Genomic DNA, 22,242 nt, shown 5'->3' with positions numbered 1-22,242 from the left:
CCTAATCTGTCACCTCCTTTGAGATCCTGAGCCTGCGGCTAGGCCCTCTAATATGGCTACAGTGTGTCTTTTAATTTTAGTATTGCACCTGGCACTTTTAGGTGGTTTACAAATAATTATGTTTTGAGCATGGCAAGGTGTTGGGACTGGCTTCTACACAACAAGGACTTCAACACGGTCCAAAGCCTCGAGGGCAGCCACAAGTTGGAAGTGTAAAACTTTATGAATCAAAGCTGCACAAGAGCTGGATCGTATTGAGGGTCTGATCCAGCATCCTGTTTTTAAACCGTGGCCAGCTGGAAACTTAGAAAAATGCCACCCAAAGCCTTTGCTCTTCATCCATCTTCTGAATGAATTTGTGTGTGTCTGTGTGTTGCATCAGGAGTAGTTAATCCTGCTGGGGAACAGACACTGTAATTTTTGATGTGACTTTCCTCTCCCCACACTCACCTCTAGGTATGTTCCTAATAAAGCAAAACTAATTTCAGAAGGGGGAAATACCTGACATAAGATCATGGGTCATGCCAACTGTGCATCTAGGGTAGCCTCCTATTCTCACAGTGGCCAACAAGCTGGTTATGGGAATCCCAAGAGCAGGACCTGAGAACAGCTCTCTTCACTTGTCATTCCCAGCAAGTAGCATTCAGGGCCACATGCCTCTAATTATCCCTGATTTACACACACACAAATCTACTTATATGAAAATAAATTTTGGCAGTTGATCTGGTATGTTCCCCATTTCAGCTCTAATCCCAGAGACCTTCTCTGATGCTACCTGACACCCACGTACACCTTTGCCTCAATGTGCCCAGTTTGTTGAGCTTTCAGTAAGTCCGTCAGCATTCTGACTCCTGAGCAGGAAGCAAGAGTTTGGCCAGCTGCTCAGGGAGGTGTTTGGTTTCTGGCCGTGCACAGGTGGCCACTTGTCTCTCTGGTTGGAAAGGTAGTCTATTTTTAATTAAAACTTTGTCCCAGTACCTGGTTCACTGGTTCCAGCCAGATTAGCATTTCAGGAGGACAATGCCATCCCTTGTTTGAAGCCCACAGTAAATGTAGCGTTCTCCTCCTTTTCAATTTGTTTCCCTCTTTGTCTGCGGCTAATCTCTCTGTCCCTTCAGGATGTTACCACTGTTTTGTAACCCCCTCCTTCCTCCCCCCCCCCCCCAAGTTGTCTCATTCATTCATTCATTTGAAGGGACAAAAAAGTCTGATCTTTTAAGAGAAATGTCTCTGGTATTTCAGGGTGGTCTGGGTCCAGATGTGCGCTACGTGAACAGGTTATAGGACTCGCCAGCGTGTTCAGCTAAAGGTCTGGAGAGCCTTAGCGACCTTTTATTTAATTTAATCCATTTATGGATCGCTTCCTATGAAACATCTCAAAGCAAATAACAGCAACAATAATTTATTACAGATAGGAAGCCATGTTGGTCTGCCATAGTCAAAACAAAAAAAATTCCTTCCAGTAGCACCTTAAAGACCAACTAAGTTAGTTCTTGGTATGAGCTTTCGTGTGTGTATCTGAAGAAGTGTGCATGCGCACTAAAGCTCATACCAAGAACTAACTTAGTTGGTCTTTAAGGTGCTACTGGAAGGAATTTTTTTTGTTTTAATAATTTATTACTTAAGCAAGTTTATGGACCGCTTCACTGCTTAAATCCATCAGATTGGTGTACATGGTAAAAATGGAATAAAACCACAGAAACACATGCTCTAAGATTAATAAAACCAATTTGACAGACAGAAAAGCTTTCATGCAAACTCTAAAAACAATGGAACAATTTATATTAAAAAGAATACCGCCAGTTGAAACAATTACTAAAACACCGCACCCATAATATTTTCCCCCAGGGTATGTAAATGAAACAACCCAAATATATACCGTGTGATGCGTGTGCATGTTTAATTTTTGTTTTCATTCAGTTGTATTCATTTCTTCATTCTTGCATGTTACTGAAGTATGTGTTTTGTTTAAAGAAAACAAAAAAGATTCAAAGCGCAACATTTTCATGTATTTTACAAGGAGAGATCAGCAAGGAGCGGCTGCCTCCGGCTTGCCCTGTTTGTGAGCTTCCTGGGAGCATTCGTGAACAAAAGAAACTTTCCTACCCTTGATCAGACCATTGGTCCACCTTGCCCAGTAATGTCTCCTCTGGCTGGCTGTGGCTCCCCCAGAGAACCGCTGCCAGCCAGTGTAGACAAGACTGAACTAGATGGGCACAAGGGTCTCCTGACAGTATTAAGATTCCTTCCAGTAGCACCTTAGAGACCAACTAAGTTTGTTATGCACACAAAAGCTCATACCAATAACAAACTTAGTTGGTCTCTAAGGTGCTACTGGAAGGATTTTTTTTATTTTGTTTCGACTACGGCAGACCAACACGGCTACCTACCTGCAACTAGTATTAAGATTCTCATTCCCAACTCTTCTAGCTGCTCCTTTCCAACTAGAGATACTAGGAGGCTGATGCTTGTGGGGAGTAACTTCTACATGCCAAGCAGGTGCTCCACCACTGAGGCTCAGTCCCTCTGTTGTGACGTTTTCTGTGCATCTGGGAAAGCACATTTCCTGTGTGTTTGAGAGAGAAGTGTGTGGTCGCGCGAGAGAGAAAGAAATTCCTTCTCTAAGATGGTACCCTGCCACCTACAGCTTATAAACATCCTTATACTTAAACAAAACCAGTGGTATGTGATAAATCAGGTGTGCTTTCAACATTAAAAAAAAAATTAAACAAGTTTGCTAAGCGCAATTCTCACGTGTGTCACTTTTGTGGACTTATTTGAAAAAGACTTTTCAAAAATGTATGGTCTTATTTGCAGCTCACTCTGTTTTATGTTTAATTTGTACCACGGTGTTTGCAGTGCCACCTCCCTTGAAAAAGCAGCACGTCAGAGGAAAACGTATTTAAAAAACAGAAAAAGTTATCCAATATAGTAATGTTTGGCAGTGTGCCTGGAAAGTATATTAAACTCCACCCAGAGCATGAGTTAGTGGAAAAAATTAAGCTGCCGTTCACGGGGCAGCTTATTCTCTTAGCAGCTCTTGGATTTCCACTCAGTTATAAATATTTACCGCTTTTTCAAGGTCTGTTCCCCCCGCCACCGCCGCTGCCCCCTTCAGCAGTTGCTTTACAGCCCTCGATTTGGCAAGAAGCAGAGACTGTGACTAATAGGTGTATGTGCGCACATACATTTAACTTTGAGACCACACCCGTGGCCACAGTGCTGAAACCTGAATTGCTTTAGACAAAACTCTGGTGTGTGTCTGTGTGTGTGCATGTGCACACACATGTATAAGGGCACACCAGTGTGCCACAGTAGTGGAATTATCATCCAGTGTGATACTAGGCAGGCCCCAACCCTGGATAATTTCAAAGGGGCCTTGAAAACTGTCTTTAAAACCTTGGCTTACAAAATTGCAGCTGGAAATCTCATTGTGTGGCCTGGCCTTGGAGACTGTACTATTTATTAATTTTATTTGCTTCCATAAAGCTTACACACCACTTTATGGTTGTTGGGTTTTTTTGTTTTATTCCCCTAAAGCCACCAAAAGGGTTGGTAGGTAGTGGGGCAGGGAGGGGGGTATTTAGTTAATTTGTTATAGTGGTTCAGTGTTTTTTTGGTGTCGTGGTTCTGTGTATGCCTATGGGGTTGAGGTAACTATAGTGGTATGGTGAATTTCATCAGCATGCATTATTCAACAGAAAACTTCCTCTGTTTATGTGTTTGCTTATACTTTAAAACCAGATATATATATAGATATGAATTTGCTGAACCAACTGTTAAAAAGGGATACAAAAAAGGGAGGCGTGAGGAAGTCGGGAAAATAAGTTATCAAAGATAAGAAAATAGAAAAGAGTGATCTGTGTTTTACCTTTTTGTATTGATTTTTCCTTTTTCCTTTGTTAGGTTAAATGTTTGTAGTTTTGTATTGTGAAATTTTGTATGTTTTATATCCCCTCAGTGTTTATATTGTTTTTGTGAATGTTTCCCCCCCCCTATTGTTAAACTTAATAAAATATTATTTAAAAAAAACAAACCATATATATATAGATATATAGTTGTAAATCCTCAAAGTGATTTACAAAAAAAAAAAAGAGATATTATTTACAACAATTTAAGACGTTCAACAACTTAAAATAACAATAGACCATGGATTTCTTCAGATGTTTTTTTAACTGTTACCTATTTTGTTTTGTTTTATTTTTAATGGGAGCTGCCTTTGGAAGAACTTTTTATTATTGAAAGTTCCTATAGAAATGTATCAAAGTCAATGTGGTGTAGTGGCTAGAGCAGGGGTAAGCAACCTAAGGCCCAGGGGCTGGATGCGTCCCAATCGCCTTCTAAATCCAGCCCGCGGATGATTCGGGAATCAACGTGTTTTTACATGAGTAGAATGTGTGCTTTAATTTAAAATGCATCTCTGGGTTATTTGTGGGGCATAGGAATTCGTTCATCATCCCCCCCCCCAAATATAGTCCGCCCCACCACATGGTCTGAGGGACGGTGGACCGGCCCACAGCTGAAAAAGGTTGCTGACCCCTGGGCTAGAGTGTAGGACTAGAACCTGCTGGGAGACCAGGGTTCAAATCCTCCCCTCCCACTCCACCATGAAGCTCTCACTGAGCGACCATAGGCCAGTCATTGCCTCCCAGCCTAACCTACCTCACAGGGTTGTTGTGGGGATTAAATGAGGGGGAGAATTATGTACGCTACATGGTGCTCCGTGGAGGAAAAGGTGGAATATAAATGCATTGAACCAGTGGAGTTAAGAGTAGGTGATGAGGTCCTTCTCCAGGGGACCCTTCTGGGTGGGGAAGAGCTGTCGCTCAGTGCCTTACATGCAGAAAGCCCAGACTGAGTGCTTTTTTTCTAGAAAAATAGGTGCCAGTACTCACCATGAAGTTGTTATAGTAAGTGCCACACTTTTTAACAACAACAAAAAAGAAGAGGTGCCGATACTGCAAACCCTTGATTACCCCCTGAAAAAAAGCAATGCCCAGACTCAGTTCCAGGTAGCATCTCCAGGTAGGGCTTGGCAACATCCCCTGTCTGGAACTCGGAAGAGCCACTGCCAGTCAGTGTGGGTGGTATTGAGCTAGGTGGGTACGTTCCCATGATCCTGCTATGGGAAGTTAGGTGGACAGCGACAGGGCAATAGGCTCTTCTTGGTTAAATGGCCTACCCAGGGAGGCTCAGGTATGGAGATGCAGGGTTGGGTCTTTGATAAGGGTCTAAGCAAGCAAGTTTGCATGGAAAACGGTGTCCCTTCTGACATCCTGGTCACAAAAGCTGCTTTATAAAGTAGCTGCAATTCAGACATACATTTACAGGAGCTTGCTGAAGCACCCCTGCCTCACTTTTTGCATCTTGTGTCCCCCACAACTTCCTGCTTCTCTTTACAGGTCCCCAGCCTCTGTGAAGATCTCCTGTCTTCTGTTGACCAGCCCTTGAAGATCGCTCGTGATAAAGTAGTGGGGAAGGACTACTTACTGTGCGACTACAACAGAGATGGAGACTCCTATAGGTGACTGCTTTGCTCCTCTGGACAGGGAAACACTCCTTTATACTATCCATCTTTTTATCCCTTTTGATCTCAGGCAGGTTATTAGGAAGTGGCAATCATCAAAAATTGTGGGGGGGTGGGGAGCGCCACCGAGTGCAAGTTTAAAAACAGACATAAACACATTTTGCTCACTGCTAGACTAACAGTGTGGATTTACAGAGTTTGATTCACAAAGATAGCAGTCTTGGAAGCTCTCTTAAACTGAACCAGGCTCTTGAGTCCATCGAGTTCATTATTGTCTGCACTAATTGGCAGCAGCTCTCCAGAATTTCAGGCCTGGTTCTTTCCCAGGCCTGGAAAAGAACTCGGAAGATTTTACCTGGAGATTTTAGGAAAGGGAGCTTGGAGTCCTCTGCCTGCCTCTACTACTAAGCTACAAATGGGTATAGTTGGGGGAACCTTCTGGAGTTCTCTCCTAATGACCCAGCTAAATAAGATAATAACCCAGAGATGTTCACAACTTTTCAACTATCCAGTAGACTATAAAACGTGTGAGCTTTGGGAAGGAGGCACAGCTCAGTGGTAGAGCATCTCCCTAAAACCCTGGAAAGCCACTGTTGGTCACTGTGGACAGTATGAGCCAGATGACCTGGGTGGCAGAGCTGTAAAGTAGCTTCCAGTTTTTCTGTTGAAATCAGCCCTTGATTCAGAATCATAAGGACTAGGGTCTTTATTTGTAAGGAGAGGGCTATACCTCAATAGCAGAGCTCCTGCTTTGCATGTAAAATGTCCCAGTTTTAACCCCTGGCAACTCCAGGTAACACTGGGAATGTTTCTCTGGTTTGCAGATGGGTCCAGAAGGGTTTGCAACCCCCTGGATGATGAATCGGTAGCATGTGCTATGTATTTTTGAAGCTTTGGGTACTTTGAGCCCCTTACCCACATCTCAAAAGATCTTGCCCATTATATCGTTTTTCCTAGGTAGCTGAGTGCAGCTTCTGACATGCTGTCGCATGGCTCTTTGAGCTAGAGAATCCTGTATGGTGGATCCCTTGTAATGTCTAAGGCCTGGTTGCAGCTCCCACAAACAGACAGGGGTTAACTGGTGTGGTGCAGTGGTTGGAGTGTCAGACTAGGACCTGGGAGAGACCAAGGTTCGAATCCCCACTCAGCCATGAAGCTCATGGGGTATCATCTTGGGGCTTGTCAGTGTCCCTCAGCCTTGAGCTACTTGGAGAAAAAACGGGGAAAAGTGAGGTATAAATGCAATAAAGGTAAAGGGACCCCTGACCATTAGGTCCAGTTGTGGCCGACTCTGGGGTCACGGCACTCAACTCGCTTTATTGGCCAAGGGAGCCGGCGTACAGCTTCTGGGTCATGTGGCCAGCATGACTAAGCCGCTTCTGGCGAACCAGAGCAGTGCACGGAAACGCTGTTTACCTTCCTGCCGGAGCAGCACCTATTTATCTACTTGCACTTTGACGTGCTTTCGAACTGCTAGGTTGACAGGAGCAGGGACCGAGCAATGGGAGCTCACCCTGTCGCGGGGATTCGAACCACCGACCTTCTGGTCGGCAAGTCCTAGGGTCTGTGGTTTAACCTACAGCACCACCCGCGTCCCTTATAAATGCAATAAATAATAATAATTAACCAGCCCAGTTCACCTCTGCTGCTACGGTTGGTGGGTAGCACCTGGGAGGTGCCAATGGCAGAGACACCCAGCAAACACAAGCTAACTTTTTTTAAAAAAATAACAAAACAAGACCAAACTCCCAGCCCCCTCCCCTCCGGCTTTCCTCTGCACATCCCTATCCTGGTGTTTGGTTGCTCTCCTTAAATAGGATCCTTATGGGGGGAAGATGCTGATGCCAGCAACACCGTCTTGGAACCTGTTGGCTGCAGCAGAAACATTGCTCTTGCATGAAGCTCCATCGCTTTCAGCCAGGCGGGCTCCGTTCAGCTGCCTTCTTTCAAAACAGCCTCCCATCTAAGCCCGTAAATGCGTTTTGAGGGCTTGTCTGCTGTGAAAACATCATTTGAGGGAGTAATGTTATGAATTTCTCGTGGATGAAATTACTGCTGCAGCCAGCAATCTTTCTTACTTTCTCTCTCTTCTCCCTCCACCAAAAATCCCCTTTTTAGAGGTGGTTTGGGATGTGCACGGTCTCCAGGCCAGGAAAGTGCTAAGTCGTGGCTGTGTGCTCTCGCTCTGAAATTCCATTCCTCGTGCTCTGCAGAAGAAATCTACTAACCGCAATTAAATCAAGCCCACCTTGCTTAAAAGTGGCTTGGAGGGGTAGGGGAGAAAGGAGATTGTTTGGGTTGGAGGCAGAAACCTTGAGCACTTGCTCAGCATTTACCTGCTGCAGAAATGGAGGGTAAGGGTGTCAGCGGCTGCTAACCATGATGGCTGTGCTCTGGGGCAGCAATGCTTCTGAATGCCAGCTGTTGGAAACCACAGGAGGAGACAGGGCTGTTGTGCTCAGGTCTTGCTTGCTAGCTTCCCAGAGGCAACTATTCAGCCACTGTGAGAACAGGATGCTGGACTAGATGTCTGTGGGCCTGACCCAGGCAGGCTCTTCTCACATTCTAATGATATAGGTGAGAGTTCCTAAATGGAAGAAGTAAGTTAGTTCTCCACCACCATCACTCCCAAGAGGTGATGGAAATTTCAAAGCTCGTATTTCTTGTGTATTTTTACTGCCACCTGCAAATGAGGCTACAAAGCTGCTAAAAGGTAAAGGGACCCCTGGCCACTAGGTCCAGTCGTGACTGACTCTGGGGTTGCGGGGCTCATCTTGCTTTATTGGCCGAGGGAGCCGGCGTACAGCTTCTGGGTCATGTGGCCAGCATGACTAAGTCGCTTCTAGCGAACCAGAGCAGTGCACGGAAACGCCGTTTACCTTCCCACCGGAGCGGTACCTGTTTATCTACTTGCACTTTGAGGTGCTTTCGAACTGCTAGGTCAGCAGGAGCAGGGACCGAGCAACGGGAGCTCACTCCGTCACGGGGATTTGAACCCCCGACCTTCTGATCGGCAAGTCCTAGGTTCTGTGATTTAACCCACAGCGCCACCTGCGTCCACACTAGCAAAGCTGCTAGTCCACACTTTTTTGCCTTTTTTATATTCGGTATGAATATTTACATTCTGCCTTTGGTCATAGCCTTGTGGTGGCTCTCAAAGCATGAGAAAACCGTTTTGCAACACAGAAGACATCATGAAAAACAGCTAAAATAACACAAAGCCAATCTGGCACCAAAAGAGCTTTTGAGCTCTCTGCCTTGCTTGGATTTTAACTTGTGCAGGGTTAGGGTTAGGGTTAGGGTTAGGGTTAGGGTTAGCCACAAATGGCTGAAATTGTGCAACTTAAATGCACGTTAGGTGCCATTGTGCTGTGCTAGCAGAGCCTTTGCTTTAGACACCCAGCACCAGGCGCATGGTTGCTGGAGCTGTTGGGAGGGGCAGTTCAAAACATCTGCAGAGACCCATGCTAGAGATGGCACACCCATCATTCCCTGTTCTGAATATCAAGCACGGTCTGCACATTCAAAGCAATGAGGTGAGAGTTAGGTGGAAGAATGCTGGGGTGGAATGCTCCAGTGTGTTGGACTGCAGTTGTGTTGCATGTCAAATTTTTGCTTAAAAGATACTTATCTCATCAAGGGGAGAGGTTCTGCCATATTCCTCTGTGCCAGCTGTCCTCATTTCCTATTGCTAGGAAGAATTTGTTCCTTTATGTAATCTTTTGATATTCTGCCTTTCTCCCTAATTGGGATTCAGGACAGCTTCCAACATGGTAAAGCTTCATTATAAAAGCTAAACTAGTTAACAATAGTTACAATACCTCAAAACGCTCTTAGAGCCAGCAGTTAAAATCCAGTGTGCCTTGACGGCAGCCCAGTGGACAACATCATCTGCACCTCAGTTTCCAAAAGGCCTGTCTAAACAGGAAGGTCTTAGCCTGCTGGAGAAAAGATAACAAAGAAGGAGCCAGTCTGACCTCTCTTGGGAGGATTTTCCACAATATGGGAGCAACCGCAGGAAAGGCCGTCTCTTGTTACCACCAGCCGTGCCTCTGATGTTGATGGTACCAAGAGAAAGGTGCTCACCCAAGGCTCTTAGAACCTGGGCAGGTTTATAGGGAGAGATACGATCTTTCAGGTAGTCTGGTCCCAAGTTTTTAATGTAGAGGGACTTTCAAAAATGCGACACAGACCTCACCCCGCAATCTGAAATAGTGCAGTTCATTCTGCCACTCTCCTCGCGTGTATAGACTATCCCTGACATTGTCTGGGTGGTATCTAGCTATCTATTCAGAGCAGACCCATTGAAATCACTAGAGCGAAGTTTGTCATGCCTATTAATGGTAAAGGGTCTACTTTGAGTAGGAGTGCTGTGAGATACACCCCTAAGCTTCTTGGGACAGGGGCTCTGTTGCAAAATGAGTAATTAATAGCAACACCCATGCTTGATTGTCTGGGGGGGTGGGGGATTCTATTGATGCTTTGTGTGCTGAACAAGTTTGCTTACTCTATCTTTCTCCTGCTGCAGATCGCCGTGGAGCAACAAATACGACCCTCCTCTGGAAGACGGTGCCATGCCATCCGCCCGCCTGCGCAAACTGGAGGTGGAAGCGAACAACGCCTTTGACCAGTACAGAGACTTGTATGTTGGCTTGTGATATCATCTCTCTGGATGTTTGTGTCTATTATCCTCAGGGCAAGAAGGAATCCTTTTGATTTCTTTAAGATGGTGACTTAGAGGACAGCTTAGTCGGTATTGCACAGGACTCTTAATCTCAGGGTTCGAGTCCCCACATTGGGCGAAAAGATTCCTGCATTGCAAGTGGTTGGACTAGATGACCCTCGTGGTCCCTTTCAACTTAAAAAAAAAAAGGAAAAGAAGGTGGTGACTTACTGCAGTTGTGGTAGCCAACATGGCTTTTCCAGATGTTGTTGAACTCCCATCAGCCCTAGTTACCATGGCCCAGTGATCAGGGATGGTGGTAGTTGGAGTCCAGCAGTATCAAGGTGACACCAGACTCCCCATCCTTGTAGTGATGCAGAATAATGATGCAGGTAGCTATGGACAGTAAAGACAAGTGACAGTCTGATTCAGGGATGGGGGAACCTGCAGCCCCGGAGATGTTGTTCAACTCCTTTCTGCCCCAGCCACCATTGCCAGTGATCAGGGCTGATGGGAGTCATAGTCTATAGCGATATCGGGAGGCCACCATGTTGGTTAAGAGCATGATATTTTTAGGAGTGAGTCGTGCCTCCTTCCTGCCTCCCTGCTTGTTATCCCCTTTATTTTTGCAGCTTGCTTTGATAGAAGGATGTGGATTTTTCCATCAGAGGGAGTTTGTCTTCAGTCTCTCCTAAGGCACTGTTGTTGGCTCTCTCTCTCCACTTTGTGATGTTGCAGACAGGCTTAGATGAAAATCTAAACCAGCCCCTGAGTTCAACAGGAAGCAACCTGCTGCCACAGGTTTGGGAAGCGTTGGAATAACAAGCATGTAGTCTTCAGCAGCCAGGGTGGAAAGAGATTTCTTCCCCCACCATCAGATTTGATCTTCCAGGTGGCAGCTTAGATTTGAAAAGGCTGCTTGCTTAGAAATGGTGGCATGTTAGATGCAAAACCCCATTCTCAACACGAAGGCAACCTCTTCTCTCATCCTCTGACAAAAGGGCATCCCGCTTTTATTTTCGAGATGATAGGCTGGCAAAGACTGGTGGGGGTGTAACTACAATTTATTATTTAGGTAAAGGTAAAGGTACCCCTGCCAGTACGGGCCAGTCTTGACAGACTCTAGGGTTGTGCGCTCATCTCACTCTATAGGCCGGGAGCCAGCGCTGTCCGCAGACACTTCCGGGTCACGTGGCCAGCGTGACAAGCTGCATCTGGTGAGACAGCGCAGCACACGGAAACGCCGTTTACCTTCCCGCTAGTAAGCGGTCCCTATTTATCTACTTGCACCCGGGGGTGCTTTCGAACTGCTAGGTGGGCAGGCAATTTATTATTTATTTGTATTCATATACAAATCACACACACACACCAGAGTCTGGCTTTCTGGTGTCCATGTGGGCCACTCGGGGCAACTGACAATGAATGCAGCACATAGTTTGGGTTGTTTTAAAAGTGATTGGACAAATTCATAGAGGAGGAGGAAGCTATCAGCAGCTGCTAACCAGGATGGCTACTCGGGACTGTTCTCCTCCTCACGGGCAAGTGTTCACGCCTTGCCTTTTTCATAGCCACACGCTGACAACCTGCAATACCCAAAACATGTTTGTAAGCAGTATGGGAAAGAGCTCAGAGAGAGAGAGAGAGAGTTTTTGTCTGCCGCTCTGTTTAAGCTGGAGGGGAGTAACAGGCTTATTACTAAAGAATGACCACAAATGGGAGAATTTGGATTGTGAGAGCAAGACGTGTGCTTTTGAGGTCGGAAGTGGGAGCAGGATTCAAACAGAAATTCCAGCTACAACCTCGATGGCTGTGCTCTGCCTCCATAATGTTTTTGAATACCAGTTTCTGGTATTCAAATACAGTGGTACCTTGGGTTAAGAACTTAATCCGTTCTGGAGGTCCGTTCTTAACCTGAAACTGTTCTTAACCTGAAGCACCACTTTAGCTAATGGGGCCTCCCGCTGTCACCACGCCGTCACCGCACAATTTCTGTTTTCCTCCTGAAGCAAAGTTCTTAACCCGAGGTACTATTTGTGGGTTAGCGGCATCTGTAACCTGAAGCGTCTGTAACCGAGGTACCACTGTACTTGTGTCCTCCTTGCAGCTTTCCCATGAGCACCAAGTCAGCCACTGTGAATAAAGGCCTGGTTTTAAATAGAAACACAGGAAGTTGCCTTCTACCGAGTTGTACTGCTCAGTACTGCCACAACACTGACTGGCAGCTGTTCTCCAGGGTTTCCGGCAGGGTCTCTCCCAGCCTACCTGGAGACTGAACCCGGGTCCATCGGCACGCAGAGCAGATGCGCTACCACTGAGCTACAGCTCTTTCCGCTTAGTAATGCTTGCAGTTCTCTTCCCTTTTAAGTTAATGGGCCTGTCTTCTGCCACAGGAACACAAAGTGTGTGGAGCAGCTGTGGCTCTGGATGCATTTATCCGCTTTACTTTCCATGCCGTCGTCTTCCTGTGGGGCAGCGGGGAAAGGGGATTGAGCGGGAGGATGGATCCAATTGTGGAATGCAATCATCCCTGATTGTTTTGAAAGCAGGGGCCTTAGAAGTGAGCTGAGATCGTCTCCCTGGCAGGAAAGCGATTGATCTCTTGCCCTGTCCCAAAACAAATGCCTCTTGACGGGGCGTGACAGCTATTGGCCAGATGAGCAATATGGCAGAAACTGGTTTCCATCATCAACAAACGGCACTTGTCGCCTCCTATTTTGTTGCAGTGCCTAGGTTTTTCGTTTAAAAAAAAAAAGTTCACATGAGACAGCGCCATATGTTCTCGTTGTCCTAGTGGTTCATAATCATTTGTTCAGGCAGAGGAGCTTTCTTCATGCTTCAGCATGCTACCACTAAGGTGGAGGTCCTAGGCGGCCCTCTAGATGTTGTCAGGTTCCAACCCCCTTCCCAGACTCAGCCAGCCTGGGTGATGGTCAGAGGGATGATGGAAGGCAGAGTCCGTCAACATATGGAAGGCCACAGGCTGCCGATCCCTGCTGGGGAAAAAGGAATACCTCCCCATGGAAGGTAGAGCAAGCTTGTTTTCTGCTGCTCTGACCTGCTGCTCACTATACAACCCAAACCACTGAATTCAAATTACAAGAAAGGAGATTCCGACTAAACATTAGGAAGAGCTTTCTGATGGTAAGAGCTGCTTGACTGCCTGGGAAGGTTGTGGGCTCAGCTTCCTTGGAAGATTTTAAATCAAGAGGTTGAATGGCCATCTGCCAGAGATTCTTTAGCTGCGATTCCTGCGTTGTAGCGGGGTGGACTGGAAGACCCTTGGGGATCCCTTCCAACTCAACAATTCTGTGAAACTGTAGCTGTAGTCTGGGGTGGGCAGTCGGTCTCTGCTTCCTTGCAGTGCAATGCTGAACACTTCCCCCCCCCTTCCCTTTCCGCCTGCCGCGAGCGCTTTCCCCACCATCTGTCTCTGGATGTGAATCAAGCATGGCCAAACCTGAGAGACTCAACCAGCAAAGCCTTTTGAAGTGGGTTTATTGCCCTTGGCTCATGGCTCCTAAACCCCTTGTGATGATCTACCTCCCCTGTCTCTGCTCGGGCACAATAATTTGCCACAGCTTTGGCAGCTGGGGCCCCGACGGATTGAATCCAGATGCCACAGCCCCAGAGAAAGTTGGGCTCCTTTCCCTCCCCCCGCCCCAAATATTTTCTAGCCAGGTCTTTGCACAAGGGAGTCCAGAGCTGGGTTTGTGTTGCCTGCAAGATTCTTCCCCTTCAGCTTTGACTGACTTTTAAAAGTTAAGCAGCAACACATATACAATGAAAGAAGCTCCCCACAGCCAACAGTAACTGCACTTAGTACTTGTGCTGCATCATTTTACACAAACCACACACACACACACACACACACACACACACACTATTTACTGGTATTGGTGTGCACCCTCTGTTAAGAGCAGTAGTCTTCATTCCCCGCCCCCCGAACTGGGACCCTGCTTCTAACTCATACATGCATTTGGGGGACTGTTTTTAAATTATTCTTCACTGTACATTTATACTGTGGAAGTGCTGCTGTTGCAATCCACGTAAAAATCCGCCTTAGACCGAGTTCTGAGGAGCTTAGAATCTAAGATTCAGTGCAGGGGGAGGTCAGGGAAGTCCAGGCAACAGTAATCTGACAAGTAATATGCTGTTGTTTCAGCTGAATTGGGGCTGAGCATGAAAATTAAAAAATAGATATTACGTGGAAGGAAATGGGAAGAGACTTAGCTAGCCAAACAAAAACCAGAAAATGCCCCACTCGTGGTGGGAGAGGCTCCATTGCCAAAATAGGTGAGTGTCAGATGCCCGCCTTGTGGCTTCCCGCCTTGTAAGCACTGGCCGACTTTGGACGCAATGCTAAGCGCCCCTCTGTTGCGTCTGAATCCGCCCTTTGTTCTTCCAGGGCCGACTGCCTCCCTGAGCAGTCAGAGCTGCCCAGCTGCCGGCCAGATGTGCACTCTTTTAAGCGTACCTGGCATGGAGGACATACATACCTAACCAGATCGGTATGTTTGCTCGAGGGCTGCTTTTGCACCTGTGTGCCTGCTGGAAAGAATTTGCCAAATACCTGCACAGGGACCCACAGGCACTGTTTTGGGACGGATTTGCTTAAGTTGCGGGGGAGGTGAAGGAACAACTGGACTGAAGAGGCTTATTTTTCTCTCCCCTTCCTGCTTTTACCATCTGTGGAAAGTTCATGGTGTGTGTGTGTGTGTGTGTGTGTACTGAATGTTACAGAATATATGGTGGTGTTTTGGGGACTCCTATCTAGGCTCTGCCCAGACCCAACTTTTGCTTGGCAAAGTGGCTGTGCCATTTACCTTCAGATCAGGACAGTGGTACATGGCTTTAATATTTGCATCCTGGTTTTCTGTAATCATAGAAGGGACCATGAGGATCATCTGGTCCAAACCTCTGCAGTGGAGGAATCTTTTGCCCAATGTGGGGCTTGATCTCAAGAACCTGAGATAAAAAGTCTCATGCTATCATGAAATGAAGTAAATGGGATCAAAGCAGCTTACAGTAACAGTATTTATTGATTTTACTTATGTATAGCATTTATATCCCGCCTTTTTCTCCAGGGAGCCCAAGGTGGCATACAGTGGTACCTCGGGTTACATACGCTTCAGGTTACATACGCTTCAGGTTACAGACTCCGCTAACCCAGAAATAGTGCTTCAGGTTAAGAACTTTGCTTCAGGATGAGAACAGAAATCGTGCTCTGGCGGCGCGGCAGCAGCAGCAGGCGGCCCCATTAGCTAAAGTGGTGCTTCAGGTTAAGAACAGTTTCAGGTTAAGTACGGACCTCTGGAACGAATTAAGTACCGTATTTTTTGCTCTATAAGACTCACTTAAGATGTGTGTGCATCTTACGGAGCGAATGCAGGCTGCGCAGCTATCCCAGAAGCCAGAACAGCAAGAGGGATTGCTGTTTTCACTGCACAACGATCCCTCTTGCTGTTCTGGCTTCTGAGATTCAGAATTTTTTTTTCTTGTTTTCCTCCTCCAAAAACTAGGTGCGCCTTGTTGTCTGGTGCGTCTTATAGAGCGAAAAATACGGTGCTTAACCTGAGGTACCACTGTGCATGGTTTCCCCCTTCCTCATTTAATCTCCACAACAACCCTGTGAGGTAGGTTAGGCTGAGAGGCAGTGATTGGCCACAGTATCACCCAGGGAGCTTTATGGACGAGTGGGGATTTGAACCCTGGTTTCCCAGGTCCTGGGGTCTGACATGCTAATTCCACAACAATGGTTCTATAGATCTCCTGGCCTTGGAAGATGACAAAGGCAAAAAGGGAAATAAATAAAACAAGACGTAGAAAAATAAGCACTCCCTCTCTTGGCCTACTGACAACTCCCCATTTGCACACGCTCAGCACACACATTTTCGGCACTGGAAGGGGACAGGACAGGCTTGCATACCTCCCACTGACACACATAGTGCCTCAGAATGCAACCCCCGCGTAAATGAGGAATTCCCCTGCTGGATCAGGCCAGTGGCCCACCTGACCCAGCATCCTCTTCTCACAGTGGCCAACCAGATGCCTGTGAGAAACCAAGCAGAATTCAAGCACAAGACCCCTCTCGCTTTCCTGTGGTTTCCAGCAACTGCTATTCAGAAGCATTATAAAGGTAAAGGGACCCCTGACCATTAGGTCCAGTTGCGGCGCTCATCTCGCTTTATTGGCCGAGGGAGCCGGCATACAGCTCATGTGGCCAGCATGACTAAGCTGCTTCTGGCGAACCAGAGCAGCGCACAGAAATGCCGTTTACCTTCCCACCAGAGCGGTACCTATTTATCTACTTGCACTTTGACGTGCTTTCAAACTGCTAGGTTGGCAGGAGCAGGGACCGAGCAACAGGAGCTCCCCCCATCGCGGGGATTCGAACCGCCGACCTTCTGATCGGCAAGTCTTAGGCTCTGTGGTTTAACCCACAGCGCCACCCGCGTCCCTATTCAGAAGCATTGCTGTCTCCCAACTGTGGCAGCAGAAGATGGCAATTGTGGCTAGTAGGTAGCTCCTCTCCTCCATGAATTCAGCACTGGGAAAGAAAACTGGAGCCTTACGACATTTGCAACGGCAGGAAAAAACCCACCACACCAAGCCAGTGCCGGCACTCAGAGATCAGCGTGGTTCCAAGCCACAGAACAGCAACTTGGCTGGTTTTTTTTGCCTTGCCGGCCACATCCCCCCTGCCCAGCGGGGTGGACCTGAGGCACTAGCTCCAGTCAGCTCCAAACCAACTTGAAATAGCATGTTAGTATTTAAAACAATATTAATGCTATATTTGATTCATTAAAGGTACAAAGGCCATCCTGAGTGTTTCCATGTGTGCGCTTGTTAGTTCTGGCTGGAAGCATTCCCTCCGACGGCTTTATGTGGTCTCGGACAACGTTTTAGCACGTTCTTAAAATATGCCCGCAAAAGCCTTTATGCAGAATCTCATAAATGTGAAGTGTGTGAAAATTAGAGCGCCTCTCTCTCTCTCTCTCTCTCTCTTTCTCTCCCCCCCCCCCCCATTTCATGTCATTAGGATCAAAGTACAGATTTGTAAGGTATGGGGTATTCCTTGTAGTGGACCCCTTCGCCTCCTAATTAATGTCTCGTGCTCCGAACAACCTGGTAAAATGTGTAATTGCAACAAATGGAGAAGGCTGGTTTGGGAGGGAGGCCGTACACCAGTCGTTCCTAAATTTCTGAATAGATTTTGGTCGTATGTTTTGTTTTCGGTGTGAAGTGGGAGACGGACTTCTTTCTTGCGTTCAACGTGGCTTATTTGCGGGGTGGAGAAGAAAGCCTGCTCTCTGTCGGGCTGTAGTTCAGCGATAGAGCCCATCCTTTGTGTGCAGAAGGTCCTGATTTTGATTCCTGAAGTCTCCAGTTATGGCTGGGGACGACCTCACCTGAAACCCTGGAGAGCCGCTGCCAGTCAGTATAGACAGTATTGGACTCAACAGACTTGCCGTCTGACACTCCAGAAGGCAAATCCCTGTGTTTCTATTTAAATTGCCCCTTTATTCCGAACCATGAGGGCTAGAATCCTGCTTTATTTTTAGGGGGAAGTGGTAGAGCATCTGCCTTGCATGCAGGTGGTCCCAGGATGTCGGGGATGTTGTGAATGGCCTCTGCCTGACTCAGTGCAGATATTCTTTGAACTGACAAGGAGCCTTTTGCTATTTAACAATTATTCAGCTGAAGCTAACTGATCTGCAGTGGTGGTGGGCAGGCTTGCAGGGTCTATTTTGACCATTGCAAAGCACGCCTAAAAGTTTTGCTGGATTAGACCAAGATGGTTTCATCCTGTCTAGCTCCCTGCAGTGGCCCTCCAGATGCTTCTGGGAAGGCCAGAAGCAGGAATATGAAGGCAACGGGCCCCCACATCATATAATTATTATGCAGAGTGTCCCTTTAGGTCACTGCAGGGAGCTTGAGAACATTCAAAGAGCCCTGCTGGATTTGGACCCATTTGGGATCCAGTATCCTGCATCCCACACTGACCCTAACCAGATGATTCTAGGAAGCCCATAGGCGGAACTTGAGTGTCATAGCCCTCTCTTCCTACCTTCCACAGACACTTCAGACTTGACCAGGCTTTGCACCAGCATCTGGCATCCCAAGGGATGCTGCCTCTGAACATAGAAGTTCAATTTCTCTATCATGGCCTAATAGCCATTGCTAGATCTGCCCTCTGCTTCCACAGCTTTTTAAATCCCTCTTCTTAAAGCCATCTAACAGTCATTGCGGCTAATCCGACAAACTGCATTGTGTAAAGGGGGGGGGGGGCGGAAGGAGTCTTCGTTTTGTTTTACCTCAACCCACTCCCAGACAAACTCCCCAGTTCCAGGGTTTTATATATGAGAAGAAGGAAAAGTTACTTTTCCACAATGTGCATGAATCAGTATACCCTTATCTTTCCGTTCCCCTACCCCAATTTGTTACTGCCCTCAGGAGCGACTCAACAAACACCTGTTTGTGGGTGGATTCCGTGCTGCCTCGGTTCTGCAGGGTCAGATTCAGACAACCTTTCAGTCCTGACACCCTCCATTGTTTGCACTCAGGTTGCCTTGGATGGAGGTGTGGGTGCGTGTGGGTGTTTCCATGAAGGCTTCAGCATGCGCCAGACAGAGCGCCCAGGAATTCTGTCGGCCAGTGTTTAGGGCAGTGTGCAAGAGATACCAGCAAAGGTGTCAACTAGGTCAGCAGAAGGGCAGGTGTGAGAGGCTCACGTACAAAGCAGCTCAAGTGTAGCAGCTTTTGCAGAAAACAAAAACAGAAAAACCTCCCAAACTTTTTGCAGGCACAAGAGAAATGGCATTCACAGTCTGAACCAGCTCTCTGCGTTCCACACTGGACGCCAGGTGGAGGAACATTTAAACCCAGTCATGGGACCTCTGTTCTGCAGAGGCTTTCGACTTGGTTGCAAATCTGCAATAAATCAAAATATCGCCTCTCTCTCTCTCTCTCTCTCTCTCTCTCTCTCTCTCTCTCTCTCTCCCCACACACACAACGGAGGGCCTGCAGAGCCAGGCTGCCACGTACCTCTTGTTCCCTTTAGTCTTAATTAGGCAACCTCACTGTAAAAAGGTGGGCGGAGGGGAGGAAAAGAGTCTCCCAGCCCACACTGTTTAGCAGCGACGAGAGAAAAGAGAGCTTGGGAAGAACTGAGCTGTAAAAATGCTGGTTTTAAGTTTCAGCTGTGCTCTTTAACAGCTTGTTGCCATTAATTGGAGTCGATGGCATTGTGCAGGTTTGAGTGGGATCCTGACAATGACAGAATGGAGGGAGTTGCCTTCCACTGCACAACTCTTTGCTGAAAAAGGTTCTCCAAGCCGTCCTACGGAGTCAAACTATGGTGGTGGGAGGTTTGCTGAGCACTGAAGCCCCTGCCCACTGGAATCCTTCCTTGCTAACACCCCCCCCCAAAAAAAGAATTATGGAGATTTCAGGAGGCACAGCTGCATGAGGGCTAGAAACTTGTTTTAAAAGAAAAAAGACATTTTTCAGGAAACTGCTTCACCTGGTCTGTCAATTTACTATCAATTTACACCAGACACTTAGCTGTGCATCTTTGGAGCTGATCTTTATATACATACATGCATATGCATGCAGAGTGCTCATACAAATATATACATACATAGATATTTATAATAAATGGTGATGGAGTGATGGTGCTTTGTTCTGCCCTGCTCTGCTCCTAACAAAGCTGATCAGCTGGTCTCTCTCTGTTTTGATTGCAGGTATTTCGAGGGGGGCGTTTCCTCCGTCTACCTCTGGGATCTGGATCACGGATTTGCTGGCGTGATTCTAATTAAGAAAGCTGGCGATGGATCAAAGAAGATCAAGGGGTGCTGGGATTCCATCCATGTGGTGGAAGTTCAGGTACGGCCTGGTCTCTCTCTCTCTCGGGCAACTTGCAGTTCCTGAGGAGGGAAGAGAAGTCCTTGTTAAATTCCAGGCGGCTAATGAGTGCAGGTGCTCAGCCAAACAATGCGATATTGTTTCAGGCTCATAAACTCCCCCTGCCACCGCTGCTCTTGATCTCCCCCTCACTGCCTCCCCTCTGCAAAAACAAAAAAACAAAAAACACCCTCCTATTAATTTTGGAAAATGCTCCGAAGCCGTTTGGGGGAAAAGGTAAAGTCAGATCAGCAAACCCAAAAGCTCTCTTAAAGGCCCATGAATTGCTGCTGTTTCTCCCCGCAGCTGTCTTTCTATAATTTCAGCCTCCAGGTCTATTTTCCCAGTTGGATTGTTTAAAACAGGCCCTGGGTATTCTGGGGAGACAAGCAGAATTTGACTGGCTACAACTGAAAAAGATGCTCCCAGATTTTAAAAACAACAACAACAAAAGTATAAAAATGTACCTTTTAAAAGCAGGTGCTTATTAAAAGCAACAGGTAGTTGTGCCAGCGACAGGCAACATCCTTCTGGGTCAGCAGATTGATGACTCCCAAGCGCAAAAGAAAAACACATCTTTTCTTGGTTCAGTAGAGCCAATTGAAAACCAAAGGCATTCTGGGGGCTTTCAGGAGATGGGCAGGATAGAGATGCTCTAGCCCATTGGGGGTGGGGGAGGTTGTTGACCCCTTGCAGCCTGCAGGGAAGAAAATAGATGGTGCACCAGCACCAGAGCAACCCTGATACGGGGAGGGGGAAGAGACAGGCGGCTGGCTTTTATTCAATAGCTATCTATTTTCAAGAGAGGTAACTCTTTTCCCCCCTTCCCTCCAGGAGAAATCCAGTGGCCGCACTGCCCATTACAAGCTGACCTCCACAGTGATGCTCTGGCTGCAGACGAACAAAACCGGCTCTGGCACTATGAACCTTGGGGGCAGCCTCACCAGACAGGTACAAGAGCATTCCTTCCTTCCTTCCTTCCTAATTTTTTTTGGGGAGAAGCGATCTTAACTATGAAACTTGCAAGGAATCATGAATTGCATGCTTTGTCGGCTGAGGGTCCCAGGTTCAGTCCCCAGTATCTCCAGGTGTGGCTAGGAGAGGCTCCTGGTCTGAAACCCTGGAGAATCGTGACCGATGGGCCCCACTCTGTATAAGGCAGCTTCCAGTGCTACTGTGTCTTAAGTGCAGGGCTGTAGCTCAGTGGTAGAGCATTTGCCTGGCATGCAGAAGGTCCCAAAGTTCAATCCCTGGCTCACCTCCAAGGGTCTGGCTCAGTATAAGGCAGCTTCCTATGTCTTGAAGGAACAGGCGTAGCTCAGCAGTGGAGCACCTGCTTTGCATGCAGAAGGTCCCCGGTACAATCTGCACTGGCATCTCCAGGTGTGGCTGAGAATATCTCCTGCCTTGAAACCCTGGAGAGCCACTGCCAGCCAGTGCAGACTGTACAGAGCTAGATGGATTAACTTGGTATAACTTGCCCTCCCCTGCTCTTACTTGTAGGTACATAAGGAAAGTCCAGAGGGGTCTATCTGGTTGAGCCTCCTGTTGCCCATTCCTGGGTGCCCGCTGGAAAGCCACTTCCCACTAACTTTTCCATATAAATTTTATGAAATTAATTAAATTCAGCCGCCTTCCTGCGCCGACAGGGGTTAGAACATCATGGCAGCCACGCTTCTTTTGTATGGAAGTCTTAGGTAGCAAAGGTGAATTTTATGTCAGGGTGTGGGCTCTGCCTTTATTTACACACTTAGACACACAGAGAGAGCATCCTTCCTTCCACAACGGAAAGCCAGGCCATAAATCACTCCAAGCCTCACCGTAACGGGGAGAGCGCTGTTCTGCCTACTCTCTGCTGTTGTATATTTTCACCATGGTTTCACTTTCAAATTGAGGCCCATCCCGCAGAGCTCCGGGTGTCGTCCTCGGGTGAAGTGGAAGAGCAATGGTGGACTTTGTGCAGTGGGGTTGTGGCAGGTGGAAAAGGGGGTTTGCGCCTTCCGCCAGAGAGATCTGAAGTTGCAGTGCGTCACACGCTCTGTGCTCAGGCTCTCAGTGCCCCAGTTTCCTGGTACCGGTGGGCGGTAGGGGGAGAAACTCTCCCCCTGTTTGCCGAGCAAGAGAGGAATTGCTAAATTAAGGTTGAGAT

The 22,242-nt window shown here is 47.3% G+C and overlaps 1 protein-coding gene across 1 annotated transcript in view; it reads left to right on the top strand.

The window, feature by feature from the left end:
* CAPZB (capping actin protein of muscle Z-line subunit beta) overlaps positions 1-21,119 on the top strand; it is a 60,903-nt gene extending 39,784 nt beyond the window's left edge. Inside the window, exons 3-6 of the mRNA XM_077931094.1 lie at positions 5,403-5,524; positions 10,056-10,169; positions 19,934-20,075; positions 20,928-21,119. Coding sequence (XP_077787220.1) covers positions 5,403-5,524; positions 10,056-10,169; positions 19,934-20,075; positions 20,928-21,104 — 555 coding nt within the window. The 3' untranslated portion in view covers positions 21,105-21,119. The remainder of the gene's footprint in view (positions 1-5,402; positions 5,525-10,055; positions 10,170-19,933; positions 20,076-20,927) is intronic.
* Positions 21,120-22,242: the final 1,123 nt, after the last annotated feature.

Source organism: Podarcis muralis, chromosome 7, assembly GCF_964188315.1.
Source record: "Podarcis muralis chromosome 7, rPodMur119.hap1.1, whole genome shotgun sequence".
NCBI lineage: Eukaryota > Metazoa > Chordata > Lepidosauria > Squamata > Lacertidae > Podarcis > Podarcis muralis.
The sequence above is the reverse complement of the archived record's forward strand: the minus strand, read 5'-3'. Positions and strand labels throughout refer to the sequence as shown.